Below are 18,970 nucleotides of genomic sequence, written 5' to 3'. Positions count from 1 at the left end.
CACTCACCTGCACACACTCACGCCCGCGCACACTCACACCTGCACTCACCTGCACACACTCACACCCGCGCACACTCACACATGCACACACTCACCCGCACACACTCACGCCCGTGCACGCTCACCTGCACACTCACCTGCACACACTCATACCCACGCACACTCACACCTGCATTCACCTGCACACACTCACACCCGCGCACACTCACACATGCACACACTCACTCCTGCGCACACTCACACCCGCACACTCACCTGCACACACTCACACCCACGCACACTCACACATGCACGCACTCACCCGCACACACTCACCCGCACACACTCACGCCCGTGCACACTCACCTGCGCACACTCACGCCCATGCACACTCACACCTGCACACTCACCTGCACACATTCACACCCGTGCACTCACACATGCACACACTCACCTGCACACACTCACACCTGTGCACAGTCACACCTGCACTCACCTGCACACACTCACACCGGTGCACACTCACACATGCACACACTCACCCGCATACACTCACGCCCGTGCACACTCACCCGCACACACTCACACCTACACGCTCACCTGCACTCACACCTACACACACACTCACCCGCACACACTCACACCTGCACACACTCACACCTGCACTCACCTGCACAGACACTCACACATGCACGCACTCACCCGCACACACTCACTCCCGTGCACACTCACACCTGCACACACTCACTCCTGCGCACACTCACACCCGCACACTCACCTGCACACACACCCACGCACACTCACACATGCACACACTCACCCGCACACACTCACGCCCGTGCACACTCACCTGCACACACTCACGCCCACGCGCACTCACACCTGCACACTCACCTGCACACATTCACACCCGCGCACTCACACATGCACACACTCACCTGCACACACTCACACCTGTGCACACTCACACCTGCACTCACCTGCACACTCACACCTGCACTCACCTGCACACACTCACACCGGTGCACACTCACACATGCACACACTCACCCGCACACACTCACGCCCGTGCACACTCACCCGCACACACTCACACCTGCACGCTCACCTGCACTCACACCTACACACACACTCACCCGCACACACTCACACCTGCACGCTCACCTGCACACACTCACACCTGCATGCTCACCTGCACTCACACCTGCACACACACTCACCTGCACACACTCACTCCTGCACACTCACCCGCACACACCCACACCCGCACACACCCACACCTGCACACACTCGCATACACACATTCACCTGTACATACACTCACCTGCACACACTCACATGTGCACATTCGCCTGCACGCACTCACACTTGCACACACTTGTGCACTCATCTGCACATACCCACACCTGCACGCACATGCCTGCGCACACTCACTCACATGTGCACATACTCACCTGCACACACCTGTGTGCACACTCACACCTGCGTGCACACTCACGGCGCACGCACACACCTACATGCACACTCACACCTGCATACACACGACTGTACACATTCATATGTGCACACGCAAACATTCATACCTGTAAACACATACTCATACCTGCACACACCCCACACACACACCTGCACACACAACCCTGCCCTGGGAGAAGGCAGAGACAGAGCCCGCCCTCCGGTCCTTACTGAGGCCTCAGCTCCGCGGTGGTGGCGTAGGGCTCAATGACACTGTCCTTGTCAATGCAGGTCATGTCACTCTCCGACAGGGACCTCTGCCGAGGCTGGGGAATGGCGACGGTGCGGCCCGTCAGCGTGGTTGCCAGAATGACTGCAGCCAGAGCCGATCTGGGGAGAAAAACCAGAGAGATGATGAGACTCAGTCTTCCACGGGGAGCCTGAGCCACGGGGCACACCCGCCTTGAGGGTCGCCCCATGTGGCACAGCGCTGCGCATCACCTGCCCAGTGTGTCAGCACCCGCCCCACCATGAGCCCACACGCCACCTCATTTCAGCCTCACATCAACTGTACAAACAGACACTCCTGTCGGTTCTATTTTTCATAGAAGTTAAACAACAGGCCAAGCTGTTGGCACAGGAGCGAAAGTCTCAGAGCTAGCAAGCAATCACCAGCCACTGGGTCCCAAATTCCATCCCCATCTGGGGAGCGGACCACAGGGCACAGCAGACCTCTCCTGTCGGCCCGCTGCTCCCCTCTGCAGTGCACTTCGTCAATCTGCCTGTTCCGCTCCCCACTCTGTCTCTGGTGAAGCCTCTCACCCACCACACCTCTTGCTTGTACCCCAGTTCTGTAAGCATAAATAAATAAATCTTAAAAAATAAAAAAGGAGGGCCCTTCCTGGTGGCGCAGCGGGTTAAAGCACAGCACTAAGCAGCTAAAGCCACCTCCGCATGAGTTCGATCCCCGCCTGCCCCAGAGGTGACCACATGGCGCGGCAGACCTCTCCTGACCCGCCCGCTGCTCCCCTCAGCAGTGTACTTGGTCGATCTGCCTGTTCTGCTCCCCACTCTGCCTCTGGTGAAGCCTCTCACTGCCCCTGAGCCTCTGGCCTGTACCCCAGTTCTGTATGCACAAATAAATAAAAAATTTAAAAAAAATAAATAAATAAATAAAAATAAAAAAGGAGATGCTGGGCACCATTCGAACTCCTTTTAACTTTCCGCCATCTGAATCAGTGGACTTGAATACTTTCTTTCTGGAGAAACACTAACTGCACTCAAGGGTTTTGAAAAGCAAAGGCACCAGACACCTCAGCCTACCCGGCTGCTCTATGATAAACGCCTCCAGAACACAAGTTTAGCCATCTAATCTGTGACCTTCTCGTGGGTTGAAACGGCTCTGGGACCCAGTCCTAAGCGGGGCACAGTGGTGCCCTCAGGGCCTGCTCACCTGACACTCACCTTGGTCTCTCTGGAGAGGGGTTCGGGCTGCGGGGAGGCGGCGTGCGGGGCACAGCTGGCTTCGGGGCGATGCTGGCTGCAGGAAGAAGGCCATGGACGATGTGTCTCTGCACAAGAGAATGAAACCCAGAGTCAGTGGCGTCGGGGCCAGCCCAGGCGCTGCCCCCGGCCCCGGCCAGGTAGAGGATGTCTGCACTGGTCACTCAGGGACCCCGCCCTACAAGAGGCCCGCTCATCCCCTTCCAGTCAGGTGCGCAGGCCCATCTGGTCCATTCCAACTGCCCATCCCATCCTTCCCACTGGCCTTCCTGACCCCCGAGTCATGATGCAGCACCTCTGCTTGGTGAGCGTGAGAGCAACCTCTTGTCTTTATCAACCTCAACTCCAGCACCTTGCCTGACACCTGGGAGGGTCTGAATGGCTGACAGGTAGTTTAGCTCACGGAGGGAGAACATCAAGGGCGAGTTGACAAAGACCCTCCACACCATAGAAGCCAGACAAGTCCGCTTTCGGCGACTGGGGGTCTCGGACATGTCTGAACACAGCCCGGCCTTCACTTCTGTGTGCCTGGCCCATTCACATCCTCTGGCGAAACAGCAGGGTTGGGCGAATGGCACGGTTTGTGGGTTCTCACCCCGGCCCTCACAACGGCAAGACAGGGCTCAATCTCAGGGCACAACCACTGGGCTTAATTACAAAGGGCCAGCTGGGCGACCCCAGAGTGTGCCCAGTGTCCAGTCGTCCAAACCACAAGCTGCTAGGGCAAGATGGCCTCTTCCCTCACTGGTAGCTGGTGGACCGGGGACCCCACTAATCCACGACAGGTAGTCACAGGTGGCCTGCTGAGGTGGGAGCAATGCAAAGCTGGGCTGGACAGTGCCAGATGCCAGACGCGACAGCTCCCAGGTGGCACCAGTGTTTACGACGCCTGAGTGATGCCAGCATAGGCCAGCGGCACTCCCAGCGGATGCAGCTGAAGCAAAAGTCTCAAGGGTTCAAGTCGAAGGTCTCCTCAGGAGAGCAGAGTCAGGGCCCCTGACGCCTCTCCCAGGCTGAGTTGGGTCTCCTTGCCTCTCTGAGGCCTCTGTTTACATCCCCCCTCAGGGCCCCAGCTGGTGGGGCCTTTTCCAAACCAGGCATCTCCGAGACTTGATCGGTGCAGGTGCAGCTCAGGATTCAAGTCCAAACCCCTGCTCGTGTCTCCCGTCTGCCCCACGTGTTATGCACGGCGCTGGGGGTGAGCTCCGAGCGTGCTCAAACCGGACCTGCGGATCTCCAAACCGGCCATGGATTATTCTCTTATTTGTTCTAAAACCCAAAGCTGGCTGCACCGGGATCAGCCAGCAAGCCCTGTTGTCGTGGTGCAGCCCAAGCTGCTGGGGCTGCTGGGCCGGGCCCAGGCGCCTTCAGAGAACCAGGAGCCCTGAGGGCTGCTCTCACACCGCAGCAGGACACCCTGAGGAGAAGATGAAATCTTAGATGGGGTCTTCAGAGACAGACATCAGGGTGGCGCAGGGGGTTAAAGCACAGCACTAGCCCCTGCAGCAGGAGTTCGATCCCCAGCCATGGGGTAACCCACATAGTGCGGCAATCTCTCCTGTCTCCCCACTGCTCCCTCAGCAGTGTGGTTCAGTAGATCCACCTGTTCTGCTCCCCACTCTGTCTCTGATGAAGCCTCTCAGCCCCTGACCTCTGGCTGTACCTCAGTTCTATGTGCATAAATAAATAAAACTTAAAAAAAAAAAAGACGCCACCTTTGGGAAATGTGATGAGGCAAGACATCAGCTGCAGCGTTCTGGAAGTACCAAGTAGTTTTTTTGCTGGACTACAGAGGCAGCTGGGAGGGAGAGGCTGGAGCAGTGGTGGGGAGAGTAAGGGTTACTTCCAGTCCAGGGACAAGCCGCGTGCTAGTGAGGAATATCTGTTACAGAATAGAACTTCCAAATCAAACACCTGACGTGGCCCATCCCCTCGTGGGCAAAAGTCCACCCAAAAGGGATTGGCCCAGAGCAAGGCCTGAAAGCCGCCACTAGACTAAAGCACCTTCTGGCCGGGACCCAGGAAAAGGGTCAGACATGGCCAGACGAGTCTGGGAGGAAAAGAGCAACATTAAAATCCATATAAACACGGCCATAGTCACCTCCCCACGGGTCTCTCACCCACGTCTGCCCCAACCAGTCCAGGGCCAGGAAACAAGCCTGGTTTCCTCATCACAGGCTCGCTGCTCCCTGTGGCTTCCTCAGGTCTCCTTCTGGCTCTCCATCCAGCTTCCTTCCTTTCTTCTCTTTCTTTTTTCTCCCCTGATTCCTTCTCTTCTCTCCTTTTTCTCTGCTCAGCTCCACCTCCTTCTGGGTGGAGCAGGGAACCTGGAACTTCCCCTTTTCCTGGGGACCCCCCTGTTACATACCCACTGAAGGGGGCCCCTGGAGAGCCTGACCAGGTAGAAATGGGAGGCGAGGCACATCAAGAGGAAGGGCCAAGATGCAGGCACCCTTCAGGGGCGAGGGCCAGGCCGACCTTGCAAATGTCTCGTGCACTTCATACCAATTCCGCCCAGATGGGCAACCCAAGAGTAGTCCTGCCTAGCCCTCGCTTCCCCGGGTACCCCAATGTGTGGCACCATCAACTACATTTCCCAAGCAATTTGACAGTTTCCGTGTCTGCCTCCTCCCCCACACTCCAGCATCCAGGAGATGCTAAAGACAAAAAAGGGGCTTCTCTCAGGCCATCCCCATGGGGCTCGCACCCAGCAGTCCTCCCAAAAGGCTTCACGCGTTTTGTTTGGGGTTTGCAAAGTGTGACCCACACGGGAAGCCAAATGCTCCTCACTTGGGCCCTTAAGATGGCTTCCTGACTGGCCATTTCCTATAGATTATATCAGCGCCCCCTGCCTCCATAAAACACCAGAGGAGCCTGTGCCCACTCAGGGGCAGCACTCAGGGGCCCACAAGCCTCAGGGGCTGCCCCATGCCCTTGGTGACAGCGACAGAAATGGTCTGGTTTGGCACAAAAGGCTGGTTCCCACCAATGGGCCCACACAGTTTTTGCCACCCCTTCCAGTCCCTATACATTCTCCATGGTTTGTACTCAGAATTGCCTTCCATTTGCCACGCAGCAAAGATTCATTCTTCTCCCCCCAGAATGAGCTTCCCTTATCCGCTCCCCACCCCAAGGCCCAGGTCAACTCTCCTGACTGACTCTGCATGCTTCCCTTCCCTGTACACGCCTGGACAGTAGCTCTGGCCTGACCCTTTCAGGCTGAATCACTTGTGGGTTTTTCTGTTCCCTAGACACGTGGTCATAAGCTGGCCGTCAGCTGTGGGAATCGGGCAGGAGCAGGACCTCAATAACATGTTCAATGACCACGCTGCCTGGGGCGAACTACTGCAAAGCACAACTACGCTTGGACACGTCTTCATTGCTGTTCACCTCCGCGGTTGTAAATGACTCCAGCAGAGGGCTGAGCACAGGAAGGCAAGCTGCAGACTTTCTCAAGGTAAAACAGAGTTCAGCAGGGTCTTTACCAAAGTACTTTCTCTGCACTTTGAGTGTTAAGTCTATGGAGAGCTGGGTGTAAGTCTGTTTGGTGTTTGCCAGTAATGAAAGGCAGGAGCCAGGAAGTGGAGGGTGTGTGTTGTGGGGGGGGGGGGGGGGACAAAAGACAGGGGAAGGGGTGGGGGGGGTGCACTCCAGACAGAAGCAATAGCAAAGGCCAAGGCCTGCGGGAACAGAAGAAGGGTGGGTGTGGCTAGAGTGGGCGCGCGCTGGGTACACTGTTCTATTGAGGGCAACGTGGCAGCTAGATGTGTGTTTTCAATGGATCCCTCCGGCTGCTATGGACTTAGGGGCGGGGCAACAGTGCAAGCTTCCAGGTGGGTCAGGGGAGCAGCGGTGGGCGTGCAACCGTGCCATACGAATGTTATGTGGGGGTAGAATCTAAGGAACTGCTGGGGGGTGGGCGTGCATGTGCTGAGGCCGCGGGAGGGGTCAGAATGACTTCTCGCTTGGGGGGTACCCGGCGGGGGCGCAGGGCTGTGCGCACAGCCGTGAACTCGCCCACTCCAGAGCAAACGTTGCAGAAGGTTAAGGGCGATTCCTGTCCACCTGGGGCCGACCTGGGGCTGCGGGTTATTGAAACTCGGAGCATTCCCTCGTGTGCCGCCACCTTGCCTCAATTTCAGATCAAGTCCCAGTCTCTCTCGCCAGAACTCCCACCCGCCAGAACGCAAACCAGGAGAGATTCTACTTACAAACTGACTCTTGCGGCCTCTCCGGAACCCCAGGAGCATCCTTGTGGCTGAGGGGTGGCCAGACTCGGGCTGCACGAACAAGTCGGAGTCAACAGAACTAGGGACCGCTCCCCGAAAGCCTTCACGTCCCGCGGGCCCAGCCCCGTCTCAGACGCCTTTTTCAGGCGGACGACTTTGCAACAACCACGTCTCCCATTGCCTCGGTTTTCTCCCTGGCCAATCGGAGACGAGGTTACTTCACACCCGTCGCTCTTGGCAACCAGCGCGTCCCATTCAAATACTTCTCTGGGAGGCCCGCGGCTCCTAGCTGCTCTTTTATTGGTCAGCACAGATGTCCATCTCTGACACCGCAGCCTATCCGACGCTGTGATCGGCGGAGGGCGGGAAGGTTGAACGACAGGAGGCGGAGCCGAAAGGAATCCGGAAGTGATGGGCCCCAGGTGGACCCAGGACAGAGCTGGAGGGTCGCGGGTCGGGCAGGCGGCTTAGACGAGGGGCGCGGCAGCCGGCGCTGGACCCTCCTCCGTCTTAGACATTGACAGATAATCCAGTCCTTTAGAGAACAGCACGGGGGACGGGCTCCTGCCGAAGAAGTCCCGACTGGGAGTGGAATGTGGGACCGTGTGCAGGAGAATCTGCTCCAGCACGTTCCTGCGTTTCCCTCCTTCGATCAGGCCACCGATGGAGAGGAGCAGCCCTGCCACGCACCTGCCGTTCGGTCACATTGTGGCTAGTGAGAAATGGCGGGGCTCCCAGCTGGCGCAGGAGATGCAAGGTCGGGGGGCTGCCCTCTGCGCGAGTCGCCTCCCAGTTTTATCTACTGTTGCCTTTTCATCCACTCAGGGAACTTATTTTCTTGTCTGTCTTTTAAGGGAAAATGAAACTTGTGTTTGAGGACGGCTTGACACCGGTAGATTTTTACTTGTCCAGCAGATCTTGTATTCTTTATATCACCGAAGCTGATTTGGTGGCAGGAAATGGCTACAGAAAGAGGCTTGTTCGGGTTAGAAATGTAAGTACAGAATTGGAGAAACTGAAATTAAAAACTTATTCTCATCCCCCCTCCCTTTAGAATAATTTATGTAAATCTATTGTCGTTCCAAGCACTCTTGGCGTGATTGCTTTGGTATTTTGTTACAAAAGGTTTTTTTTTTTCCTTTTTAAGTCTACTACTCTTCAAGGGATTGTAGTAGTTGAAAAAACTCAAATGAGTGAACAGTACTTCCCAGCCATACAGAAGTTTACTGTGTTGGACCTAGGGATGGTCTTGCTTCCAGTGGCCAGCCAGAGAGAGGCATCCTGCCTCATTCTGCAGCTAGTAAGTACTGATTTCACTTTTCCACAGTAGCCCGGACCTTAGTGGATCCTTTACTCTGGCAGCTGCCCTTGCTAATTGCAATCTATTTGCTCAATCTGTATTCCCAGTGTTGGTTCATAAAATCTTTTGTAGGAATTTCAGTTCAGAAATAGCTTTTCTAGACCCCCAGATACATTCTAGGCAACCGTATAAGATGAACGTGTTAGACACCCGGGTGTAAAGACCCCATTATTCATTATTCTGCACTTAACCTGGTAATGTCAACTAGCAGCTACTTTGCCTCATCCCCATGTATCTATTATTCAGCATCAATATTGTGTGCAAGTTTGTTTTTTAAACCCGATTCACTGTTGTCCTCACTGATTATTCAGCTTGGTTATGCATTATATTTCCTGGGAAACTGAAAAATCAGGATATGAGCCTTACTGCAGACCATTTAAAAATCAAAACAGGCACATGGATCTGAGCGTTTTGTGTTGGTTTTAAATCTCCCTGTAACAAAGAATCAACTATTGAGACCCAACTTTCCCAACTATTCATCCTCCCTTAACATAATATTTTCCTCCTGTAGCCACAACAGAAAGTTAGGGTTTTCCTTTGATGGGCAGCTTCCTCCCTTCCCTAAGTCAGGTTGATCCAGTTTAGGGATAGCCAGTATTTTATACCACACACCTGAAATATTTCTTTAATGGACCATAGGAACACTTTTGAGTTCCTCACAGTGTTTTCATTGGTTTTATCCTAAGCATTCTGAAGACGTTTTTATAATCATTACTTTTAATCCCTTGTCCCTCATCTTTCAATAATTTTTCTGCTATCTGAAAAATACATACATTTTATATATGAAATATTTGTAGTTAGTAGTAAGTCAAGCTGAACCAAGTGGCAAAAACAAAAATTTCCACAAAATGTTTTTTTAACTGCCGGCCTCTAGAGGGCGCTCACGTGCTTTTTCTTTCATTTTGGTTTAGGTTCAAGAGCAAACCAAAGAGCCCAGTAAAAACCCTTTTCTCACCAAGAAAAGGGCTCAGGTTTCTGAATCCTGCCTTCTTAGAACCGTGCAGCAGATCCCAGGGGTTGGAAAAACGAAAGCGCCCCTTCTGCTTCAGAAGTTTCCAAGTCTCCAGCAACTCAGTAATGCTTCCATCCAACAACTGGAGCCAGTGGTGGGACCCCAAGCAGCACTCCAAATTCACTCCTTCTTCACTCAGTCCAGCTGACTCTTCTCACAGCCTTGGCTTGGCAGCAGGCAGACCACCAGCGACAGGACCCTGTTTTCTTTTCGTATGTAAACGCCAAGGAAAAAGGATTTCCTCTCCCAGCAACTAGTTTAGAATCCTGGTTGGAGCCTGCCTGTTTTCCAGCCCTACTGTCTGGATCCAGGCATTTCTGCTAGTGAGCCCCTGTGGGCACTGCCTGGTCCCAAAGAGGGCGGGTAGGGATCTTCCCAGGAGTCCATTTAATTAGAGTCGCTCAGACTCAAAAACCAGCTTGGGCAGATTGTTATGTGACCTTGATTGCATGTATCATGAAAAGGCTTATCAAGTTTCAGGTGATGGATGTGACTGTCTGAAGGGAACAATGAAGAACTGTGGACCCTTCCTGTTCCTGTGGCAGGGTGCTGTTCTCCAGGTCTGTGCTTTGAAGACCACTGCCAGTGTAAACAAACAGCGGGGTTGCCTTTTCTCTTCCTTCCTCCCTCCCTCCCTCCCTGGTAGCTGCACGGTTTGTTTAAAACACCAGGCACGTCTTCTGAACACAGAAAGTCGGGTCTGGAGTTCCCCTTTAAAGATAAAAAGCCAGTGTGTGTGAGGGAGGAAAGGAATGTTTGTAAATGTACAGCCCAGCAACGGGAAGATCTACAAGGGGCAGCCGCCGGCAGAGAAGAGAGCCAGGGGCCGGGGGCTGAGCTGCAGCTGATGGTGCAAAAAAGTAAATACAATTAAAGAGAAGTGCTCAAAAATACTAAGATGACGGGAAAGCTCTTTTAATCCTATTTTGTGTGATGTTTCTAAATTTTCCAAATCAAACCCAATCGTATTAGGGTAAACCACCTAACAGGGGAGAGAATTGAAAGTCAAAACCATTAAGTCAGGTAAAAAGAAAGTTTATTTAAATACAAAAATGGACCTAAGAATAGTGAATGTACTTTTCCTCTTGGCATTGCACAACAGAAAATAGTTAAGTTTTTGTTAGCTCTCAATTAATCTCAATGCTGCTGCTTCCAGCGATATAACGTGTCCTCTGTCAACAGTGAATCTTAGCAGAATCACAGTATCATCCAACGTATAGCAAGAGAAATTAATTAAGAATGTTATTTTGCAAAGTCAATTTTAAAACTTGAATCACTTAACATCTATCTTTAACCTTATAAAATGTAAAGCTAGTTTTTAACCCATTTTAAAGACTTAAAATATATAATCATGTACTTCTGACTTTAAACAAAAATGAATGTTTTGAGTATCAAACAGTATATTATCTACCTTGTAGATAGCATCTTCATCTAAAACTGCCAGTGTTAGCAACTTTTAAATGACATGAAACTTAAAGAAAAGCTGCTCCTAATTTTTTTTTTAACCTAGTAAGTCGTGAGAGGTTTGGCACTCGACTTTATCTGGAAACAGCATTCCTATTCTGTAAAAATACTAAAGTCCTGTCATTTTAGGTTAACGAAATTCCCCCCCAAAAGCAGCTTTGATAACTCTAATCACAGGTTATCATAGTCCCCCAACTTGCCTTAGTTTGGGGTCCTCTGAATTCTGGGATAAGGAATGATCTAATATCCCAACAGGGAATTATTTTAAGTAACCCCAATTTAACTGAGAATAACTGAAAGTCAATTTTAGCCATCAAAAATAGGCATATTGTCAACACTATCTACTTACAATACTTTATATAATAAATAATTTGCAGCAACATGGTGACACTCCTTGAATAAGTTCCTTTCCCATAAATGACTATAATTGTGTTGTTTGCATTCTTAAAAGACATCAACTGTCTACACCACGAGAAAGCAGGACTTGAGAATATTTCGAAATTTTCCCATTATGGCACAAATACAAAGGCCTGTCATCACTGAAGCTGTGGTCCCGTCAGTACAGAGAACTGTCGTTGTTGAGGAGGCTGAAAGGAGCAGGGAGCTTCTTCTTGACCTGAGGCCTCACGACCCCGACTGCCGGGAGGCACAGGGTGCTGGCGGACTTCTGTCTGTTCTTATTACTGGTGCCCCAGCTCAAAAAAGAAAGCTTTTTTGAGATTTTCTTGTTTTTATCAGTTTTGTCATCGTCGTTCTCCATGGCCAAGCAGATCATGGAGTAGGTTTTCTGCATTCCCACAGAGTAGGTGGCACATTTACTATGCTGCAAAAAGGAAGAGAAAAGAATGTTAGCAACCTTCGAGATACCTGAAAGCGAGCAGCCTGGAGCCCGCTGCCTATACTTCCAGCATCCTCTTCATTACAGTTAGGGTGGTAGAACCTTCACACACAAGGGACTAATCCTTAGCTAGAACTTCATTCTTAAAAACAAGGAAGAGCTTTTTTAAATTCATTTTTCTATATTTTACATCATTGTCTCTTTTTTCTTCCGTGTTTGCTTTCTCAGGTGCGGTGCCTGTAAAGTTCCCATGAACCGCTGCCATGGTGCCTTGCACGCTTTCCTCCCCTCTGTTGCTCACTCTTCTCCCTCCCCTGCAGGGTCTCTGATTTATAAAAGCCAGGATGATCTTTAAGGAACATAATATAGCCCCTAGGTAAATGCAAGCTGAGACCACTACTCACGTTTAAAGTTACTGGGATTGAGAGGAGTGATGCTCGCTCACACTCAGCAATATGAACGTGGCTGCAGGGAACAGTGGGCAGCCCCCCCCCTCCCGCTTTAGCTTCCAGGCCCTTCCCTGGGAAACCTCTACTTCTGTTACACACTGCTAGCGGTAATGCATATAGACAGGACTGGCCTGTGTGTAGGTGAAGGTCATCGTTTGTCTTTCCCTTTCAAAAGGAATACACCACACACAGTAGCCTGCGCTCTAATTTCTTTGTGTGCTGTGTCTTCAATTTCAGTTCACGCTATTAATACACATCAGCCTTAACTTTTTATTCTTGGAAAAACAAACAACTGACCAAAAGCAATTCTGACAAAAGAGAAGGAGTTATGCCCCAGACTTCAAGTTTCACTACAAAGCAACAGTGACCCAAATAACGTGGCATCAGAATCAGAATACACCGATTAAAGGAACTGAGTTGAGAGCTGAGAAATAAAGCCACACTTAACGGACAGTAGCTTATGGCAAAGGCGCTAGGAGCATGGTGGAGAAAAGGAAAGGCCCATCAGACGGTGCTGGGGACGCTGGACAGCAGACAAAACTTGACCTCCGTCTCACACCGCACACAAAGATTAATTCAAACAGAACCAGAGACTTGAGTCTGAAGCCACAAAACACATAGAAATCAGAACACTCCACCACACCAGCTCCAGTGATGTCTTTGTAGACTCAAGTACAGCAGCAAGGAAACAGCAAAAATTAGCAAATGGGACTGCATGGGGCAAAAAGTCATAAACCGTAAACGATCAAACAAAAAGACACTGTATGGCCTGGGGAAATACCTGCACATCGCCTCCTACAGCCAATGCAGGGCTACTGGCCGAGGCCTGCAAAGAACTCACAACTCAAAGGGAGAAGTCGCCCAATCAAAAACGGCCAGAAGAACTAAACAGATACTTCCACAAAGAAAGCGGAAGTCCTGGCCAATGGGCGCGTGAAAGAACGCTCACCGTCACTTATCAGGGGGACGCAAGTCAACGCCAGTGCGCTACCACCTCACCCCGTCACCTCCTCCCTCTGCCGCCCTTCACCCCCAGAGTGGCCCACATCAGACCAGAAAGAGCTGATGAGGGTGTGGAGAAAAGGCCCTGGGAAGCTATCCAACCTTTGTGGAAGTGAACGAAGTTTCTCAGAACACTCAAAATACGTCTACCCTGTGACAGCACCCCATGCCTAGGTATCCACCTGAAGAACAGAAAAGCACTAAAAAGGAGACTGGCGCTCCCATGATCACCACAGCGCTATTTTCTGTTTGCTAAGTTACACGAACGACCTATGACGCCAGTGGCCAAAGACAATGTGGTTTGTGCACAGGGACAGTGCTTAGCTTTCAACACAAGGAATCCTGCATTTACGAGGACGAACTGGCAGCGGTTATGCCACATGAAGGAAGTCAGGGCACGCACACACCAACTGTGTCACTCTTCTACGGAAGAAAAAGAAACAAATCAAATGAACAGACAAAAGAAAATCCTTAAAATGACTGCAGAACTGGGGTTGCCAGAACAAGAGGGTGGGGACGGAGCCCCGTGGACCGTGGTGGGTGACGAGTGTGCTGGGGTGGGTGTGAGAGGTGGCAGCCCTTCCCCTGAAACATGCACTGTTGTAAACTAACACCACCGCAGTAAAAACAATTTAGTAAAATAAAATGCTGTAAAAAAATTAAAATTTAAAGCTGTGGTTATACATACATAGCTATAAAAGTTTCCACATGAACCGTTTTTAAGTACATAGCTTAATACTGAACCTTCAGCCATCAACACCACCCAACTCTGTAACTTTCTCATCTTCCCCAAAAGCATCACTGTCCCCATTATATTAACTTCTAAGGGATTGTGTAGCGCTCAAAGAAGAAACTTGTCTTCTAGGTGTCTCGATTAGCACCTACTTCTGACATCCGTCTCATGCTGAGATTGCTTAGTTCCCCATGTTTCTTGAGTATCCACTGTGGGCCAGGCGCAGCAAGCAGGCTGTTTATACAAGTGCCACATGGTATCTGTGACGTGCATAGGCGCACGGCTCACAGCATGAGTCTTCAGCGGGACGGGCATGCTGCTGCAGCTCATCTTTATGGAACAGCCCTGGAGTCTGGTGCTGAAGATGCCTCTCCCTTTCCTATAAATCCACCCATTAATCCTACCAAGCACGAGCCACACCTGCCATCCTCAGAGGAAACACCAGAACCATCCGAGGTAGAGCTGAGGCCTGCACACACCTTCGAATCTTAACCTGTTAACTGTGGAGTTACGCGCAGTCCTTCTGCCCCAGCCCCTCCCGGCAACCTCGGGGTCCCCTACACCTTTAAATGTCTCTGCTGATGGTGCTCAAGTATTTATTTCTAGCTCTGACTTATCCCTTGAGCTGAAGACCTGAATCCCCAGCTGCCGGCCTGACATCTGGGGGACTGAATGGCATGTGAGGTGTTCACGGACTCTGCCTTCACGGACCCTGGGTCCCCACCGCTAGGAAAAACCGAGAGTTCAAACCAAAACAGCCGCCCCCCCCACCCCCACCCCAGTGCCCTTTGAGTATTTTTTCAGACCGTGATTATATATTCTTTACTTCTATAATAACAACAATTAATTTAATCCCCAAATAAATCAACTGGAGTTAAAACACTAAGGCTTGTCCAGGATCTCTGGGACTCGAGGTGCGCACATCCCAGCGACAGTGAGCTGAGGCGTGTGTGACGTGACAAGTGGGCCCAGAGGCAGAGGCCTGGCGGAGGCACTCAGCCAGCGCCACTCCGCCCCTTGCTCCTGCAGGGCACTGGCACTCACCATGGAGGAGGTGGGGTCCAGGAGGCTCACAACCTTCATCTCAATGTTGTCCTCCCCGAAGTTCTTCAGCAGTTTCATCACCTCGCTCACTGTCAGCCACTTACAGTCCACGCTTTGGATGGCGACAATGTAATCCCCCTCCTTGGCTCCTGCCAGCTACACGGGGGCATTTAAATAAAGGTCGGCATTCTGCTCATCCAAATCCCGGGTCGGTACCCAGGTTCATTTCCAAAGTGGGTTTTTTTTAAAGATTTATTCTATCTATGGATACAAGAACTGCGGTGTAGGCCAGAGATGGTGTGTATGTGTGTGTGTGTGTGTGTGTGTGAGAGAGAGAGAGAGAGAGAGAGAGAGAGGATTCCCCAGAGACAGAGTGGGGAGCAGAACAGGCGAATCTACTGAAATACACTGCTGAGGGGAGCAGCAGTGAGACAGAGAGGTCTGTTGCGCCCTGTGAGTCACTCCCTGGCTGGGAATCAAGCTGGCTGCGGCCAGCTTCGTAGTGCGGAGACTTTACCTCCTGTGCCACCAGGGAGGCCCCAAAGTGGGTATTTGCAAACATTTGTGTTAGTTCTTTGCTCTCTGGGCATGAGGCATCCAGAAGAGGCCGTCACGTAAGGCCAGGATGTACTCCGTGGCCAGCTTTCTCTGTATTTTACGTCTGGGAAGATGCCTGTGAGTTTTGCCCCCACTGGAGCAGTATTTGTGCTTACGGAAGCCGAGCAGTAGGGATCCAGACAGTGGACTTGAACTGGGGAGTTGCCTCTCAAGGTGAACCCCAAGTCCCCTTCCTCTGCAGAGAAGTGAATGCTTCGGGGAGGCGTCCACCTTTTGTTGGCCGAAAACACAGACAAGGGGCCCTGCGGGACAGAGCAGAGCTAGGTGAGGACCTGCGGGCTGAGTGAGCTCTGCGAGAGCTAAAGGAAACGCTGCCTTGGCCCGGAGCTCTCACGGGCTTCGGACGCGAATGTCGGCTTCCGGGACAACGCTCGCTACAGGCTCATTCCCGAACGTTAACTGCCGTTTTCTCTAAAATACCCAATATGTAAGTCATGATGCATTTTGCTTGAAAAACAGAAAAAAAAAATACAACAGGACTTTGCTGGCAACTCAGCATTTTAAGTAAAACGATCTGTGGAAATTATCTTCGATAAGCTCTCTAGTGAGAAAGCCTAAAGGACCTAAGACCAGTCTACATCCTCGCAACGCGGAGAGCGCCCCTGGCCGCGGTGCAGACCTGGCCTTACCAGCTTCTGGAAGAAGTCCGTCACTGCCACCTTGGAGAGCTGTGGCGGGATAACTTCAACTTCTTGCTCGGTTTTAGCTAGAAAAGATTGAAAGGGAAACACAGGTGCTTCTGTAATTGGAAGTATCGGCGAGAAAGTCAGGTTTAAATTTTCTCTCTGAAGAGAAGAGAAAGCAAACCTTTCCCCAGTCTCTTGGCTTAGACAGCAGCACAGAGGTGGGCTGACCCCACACAGGCCCCAACCCCCTGTGACTGGAAGGTTCCACTTGGGACCTACGGTGTGGCACTCCCTGCCCCGGGCCTGGGCAGAGAGGGACAGCTGGACTCTCCCCGTGCCCGCAGGAGCTCCCTGATAGTCCAGAGACCTCCCTGGCACTCTCGAGACCTGCCTGAGACGTGACCTGCGCTTCAGACGTGGCTGTTACTGAGGGTCCAGTCCCGGGACAGGGGCGCACCCTGCTGCTGTCATTACGTGAGAAGGGTGGGCTCACAGTGAAATGTGTTTGCCACATGTGTTTGTCCACCAGCATGTCCACAGAGGGGCACGCCCGCACTTCCCGTGAGGCTGGCCCGGTTCTCACAAAGGACCCCAAGCAGGCTAAGGACACACCAATGGTATACAGAGGAAATCCGGGCGAGAAGACGGGCAGCACACCCCTGTTTGCAGGGTGACCTCGCGGCTTCCTGCAGACCGCCCCAAAGCGTTAGGTGTGCACGGGCTGCTTGCTGCCTGTCAGGGCCCAGCCTGGGGCACCTCGCCAGGAGCCGTGTGTCTCCTCCACGCGTGAGGTTATTAGGTTTCCAGCTCCTGGCCACAGACCACAGCCCTGGAGAGGGGGCTGAGGAGGAGCCAAAGCTCGTAAGAAGAAGCCCAAGGCCATTCTCGTGTTCGGCTACTGCTCTGTCACCTGGAGCAAGAGCTGTGGCCTCCCTAAACCGTCACTGTAGGGGGTGATGCCAGTAACTGCTCACAATGGGAGGGAGAGTTGAGTCCGGCCCTCCGCACACGCGTGCACACACACACACACACACACCATTTACTCTCACGCCCGCGAGGCCCAGGCGCTTGGTGGCGCCAGCTGCAGTGCTTCCGACAAGCCCCGTACCCTGGCTTGAGCAGGGCTCTGTCTCGATGGCGCTGGTCTCAACAAACCGGGTGGGACCCAGAGACCAGGACCAGAAGGGGTTGGAGGAGGTATGGCAGAGGGTCACCCCTCGACTGGATCACATGCGCCCATCTTCCTAACTCCTAGAAAAATAAGTTCCTCCAGAAAAGTCCCCTCTCAGGGAGGCAGCTCCCTGCCACACGCCCGAGGCACCTGACAGCCACCGTGTAGGACAGTGATAACCACCAGGGCTGCCCGTATTCCTGAACCCAGGAGAGCGCAGCACCCCGGAGTGCTCAGAAGCACTGGCAGTGCAGTGTGCCACCTCCAGGAGCCCGAGCAGGGCTGCGGGGCGGGGCAGCGGGAGCAGCAAGAGGACAGAGGCTTTGCAAGACCTGAAAGTTCCGGAGCCCAAGCAGCAAGGTGACTCTGGTGGTCAGACTGAATGTTGAACAATTTCTACTGCCAAATTAGGCATTTCTCTACATCATCATGTGTTGGTTACTTAATTTCATAGTAGGGATAAATACTGTCCTAAAGCAAAAAGGAAGAAAATCACACGCTGATGAAAGATATAGAGGCTGGGGCCCTCCCTGGTGGCGCAGCGGGTTAAAGCGCAGCACTGCGGGAGGGCCACAGCCCCGCCCCGGAGCTGACCCACAGGGCGCGGCAGACCTCTCCTGACCCGCCCGCTGCTGCCCTCAGCGGTGCACTTAGTCGGCCTGTTCTGCTCCCCGCTCTGTCTCGGGTGAATCCTGTCACTTCCCGCACCTCTGGCCTGTACCCCAGTTCTGTATGCAGAAATAGATAAGTCCTTAAAAAAAATGGAGGGGTTGGGGGCACAGGGAAGGGAGAGCAGGTCTAGGAGGGGAGTAGGGTGCGTCTGGCCGCAGACCACGGCGTCAAAGGGGCAGAGCCAGAGCAGGCCCTCGGCACAGCCGGCGTGCGGGGTGTGCTCGCAGTGCCAGTGTGAAGCCCAAAGGTCCTACCAGGGGCCTCCTGAAGGGCGGTGATGTCTGGAACCCTAAAAGCGCTGAGGGACTTGGGCCTCCTGGTGGCCCCTCCCTAGGGGTTAAGTGTCAGCGATACCACCTGAGTTCAAACCGGGCCAGGGAGTGACCCGCAGGGCGCAGCAGACCTCTCCTGTCTCCCTCTGCTCCCCAGTAGCTCTGCCTGTTCTGCTCCCCACTGTCTCTGGTGAGTCTTCTCACCCCACCTCTGGCCTGTACCCCCAGTTCTTTTATGCATAAATAAATCTTTATAAAAGGGGCCTGACCTTTGCCCTAGTATGCAAACAGAAAGCCTCCCCCAAGGTTTTTAAAAATTTTGAGAAAACGTTAAAACAAAGAAAATGCTCTCCTGTTTACAGTTTTTCCCTGAGACTTAGGGGGGAAACAATCAAAAGAAAAAAAGGGGGCTTGAGAGACTAAGGAGTCTAGAGGCAGCACACCGGGGCGAGCAGACCCTCAGGAAAGTTGGGGGCACAGGTGGGATCAGGCAAGGACGGTCAGCGAGATGGTGAGGGGGCAGGATCCGAGGCGTCGGAGCCT

At 52.4% G+C, this 18,970-nt stretch overlaps 3 protein-coding genes across 3 annotated transcripts in view; 1 reads left to right on the top strand and 2 right to left on the bottom strand.

The window, feature by feature from the left end:
* CEP89 (centrosomal protein 89kDa) overlaps positions 1-7,258 on the bottom strand; it is a 43,533-nt gene extending 36,275 nt beyond the window's left edge. Inside the window, exons 1-3 of the mRNA XM_012733225.1 lie at positions 7,149-7,258; positions 2,899-3,005; positions 1,666-1,824 (exon numbers count right to left, since the gene is read on the bottom strand). Of these exons, the coding sequence (XP_012588679.1) occupies positions 1,666-1,824; positions 2,899-3,005; positions 7,149-7,187 (305 nt within the window). The 5' untranslated portion in view covers positions 7,188-7,258. The remainder of the gene's footprint in view (positions 1-1,665; positions 1,825-2,898; positions 3,006-7,148) is intronic.
* A 335-nt stretch (positions 7,259-7,593) lies between these two features.
* FAAP24 (Fanconi anemia core complex associated protein 24) lies at positions 7,594-9,708 on the top strand. The gene is made up of 4 exons (XM_012733219.1): positions 7,594-7,923; positions 8,021-8,160; positions 8,314-8,466; positions 9,438-9,708. Exons 1-4 carry the CDS (start codon positions 7,830-7,832, stop codon positions 9,684-9,686), a joined length of 636 nt encoding a protein of 211 aa, XP_012588673.1. The 5' UTR covers positions 7,594-7,829; the 3' UTR covers positions 9,687-9,708.
* A 1,839-nt stretch (positions 9,709-11,547) lies between these two features.
* The window catches only part of RHPN2 (rhophilin, Rho GTPase binding protein 2), a 44,032-nt gene continuing 36,609 nt past the window's right edge, over positions 11,548-18,970 (bottom strand). Inside the window, exons 12-15 of the mRNA XM_004693594.2 lie at positions 16,316-16,392; positions 15,782-15,928; positions 15,069-15,224; positions 11,548-11,825 (exon numbers count right to left, since the gene is read on the bottom strand). Of these exons, the coding sequence (XP_004693651.1) occupies positions 11,559-11,825; positions 15,069-15,224; positions 15,782-15,928; positions 16,316-16,392 (647 nt within the window). The 3' untranslated portion in view covers positions 11,548-11,558. The remainder of the gene's footprint in view (positions 11,826-15,068; positions 15,225-15,781; positions 15,929-16,315; positions 16,393-18,970) is intronic.

Source organism: Condylura cristata, unplaced genomic scaffold (genome assembly GCF_000260355.1).
Source record: "Condylura cristata isolate star-nosed mole 26May11 unplaced genomic scaffold, ConCri1.0 scaffold00039, whole genome shotgun sequence".
In the NCBI taxonomy this organism is placed as follows: Eukaryota; Metazoa; Chordata; class Mammalia; order Eulipotyphla; family Talpidae; genus Condylura; species Condylura cristata.
Note: the sequence above shows the minus strand (reverse complement) of the source record. Positions and strands in the feature narration are given on the sequence as shown.

Excerpts from the sequence above, each read along its gene's own strand:
- FAAP24 (XM_012733219.1), top strand. The coding sequence starts at position 7,830 with ATGGAGAGGAGCAGCCCTGCCACGCACCTGCCGTTCGGTCACATTGTG. Across the intron at positions 7,924-8,020 it reads GCTGGCGCAGGAGATGCAAG|GGAAAATGAAACTTGTGTTT; the intron begins GTCGGGGGGCTG and ends CTGTCTTTTAAG. Across the intron at positions 8,161-8,313 it reads GGCTTGTTCGGGTTAGAAAT|TCTACTACTCTTCAAGGGAT; the intron begins GTAAGTACAGAA and ends TTCCTTTTTAAG.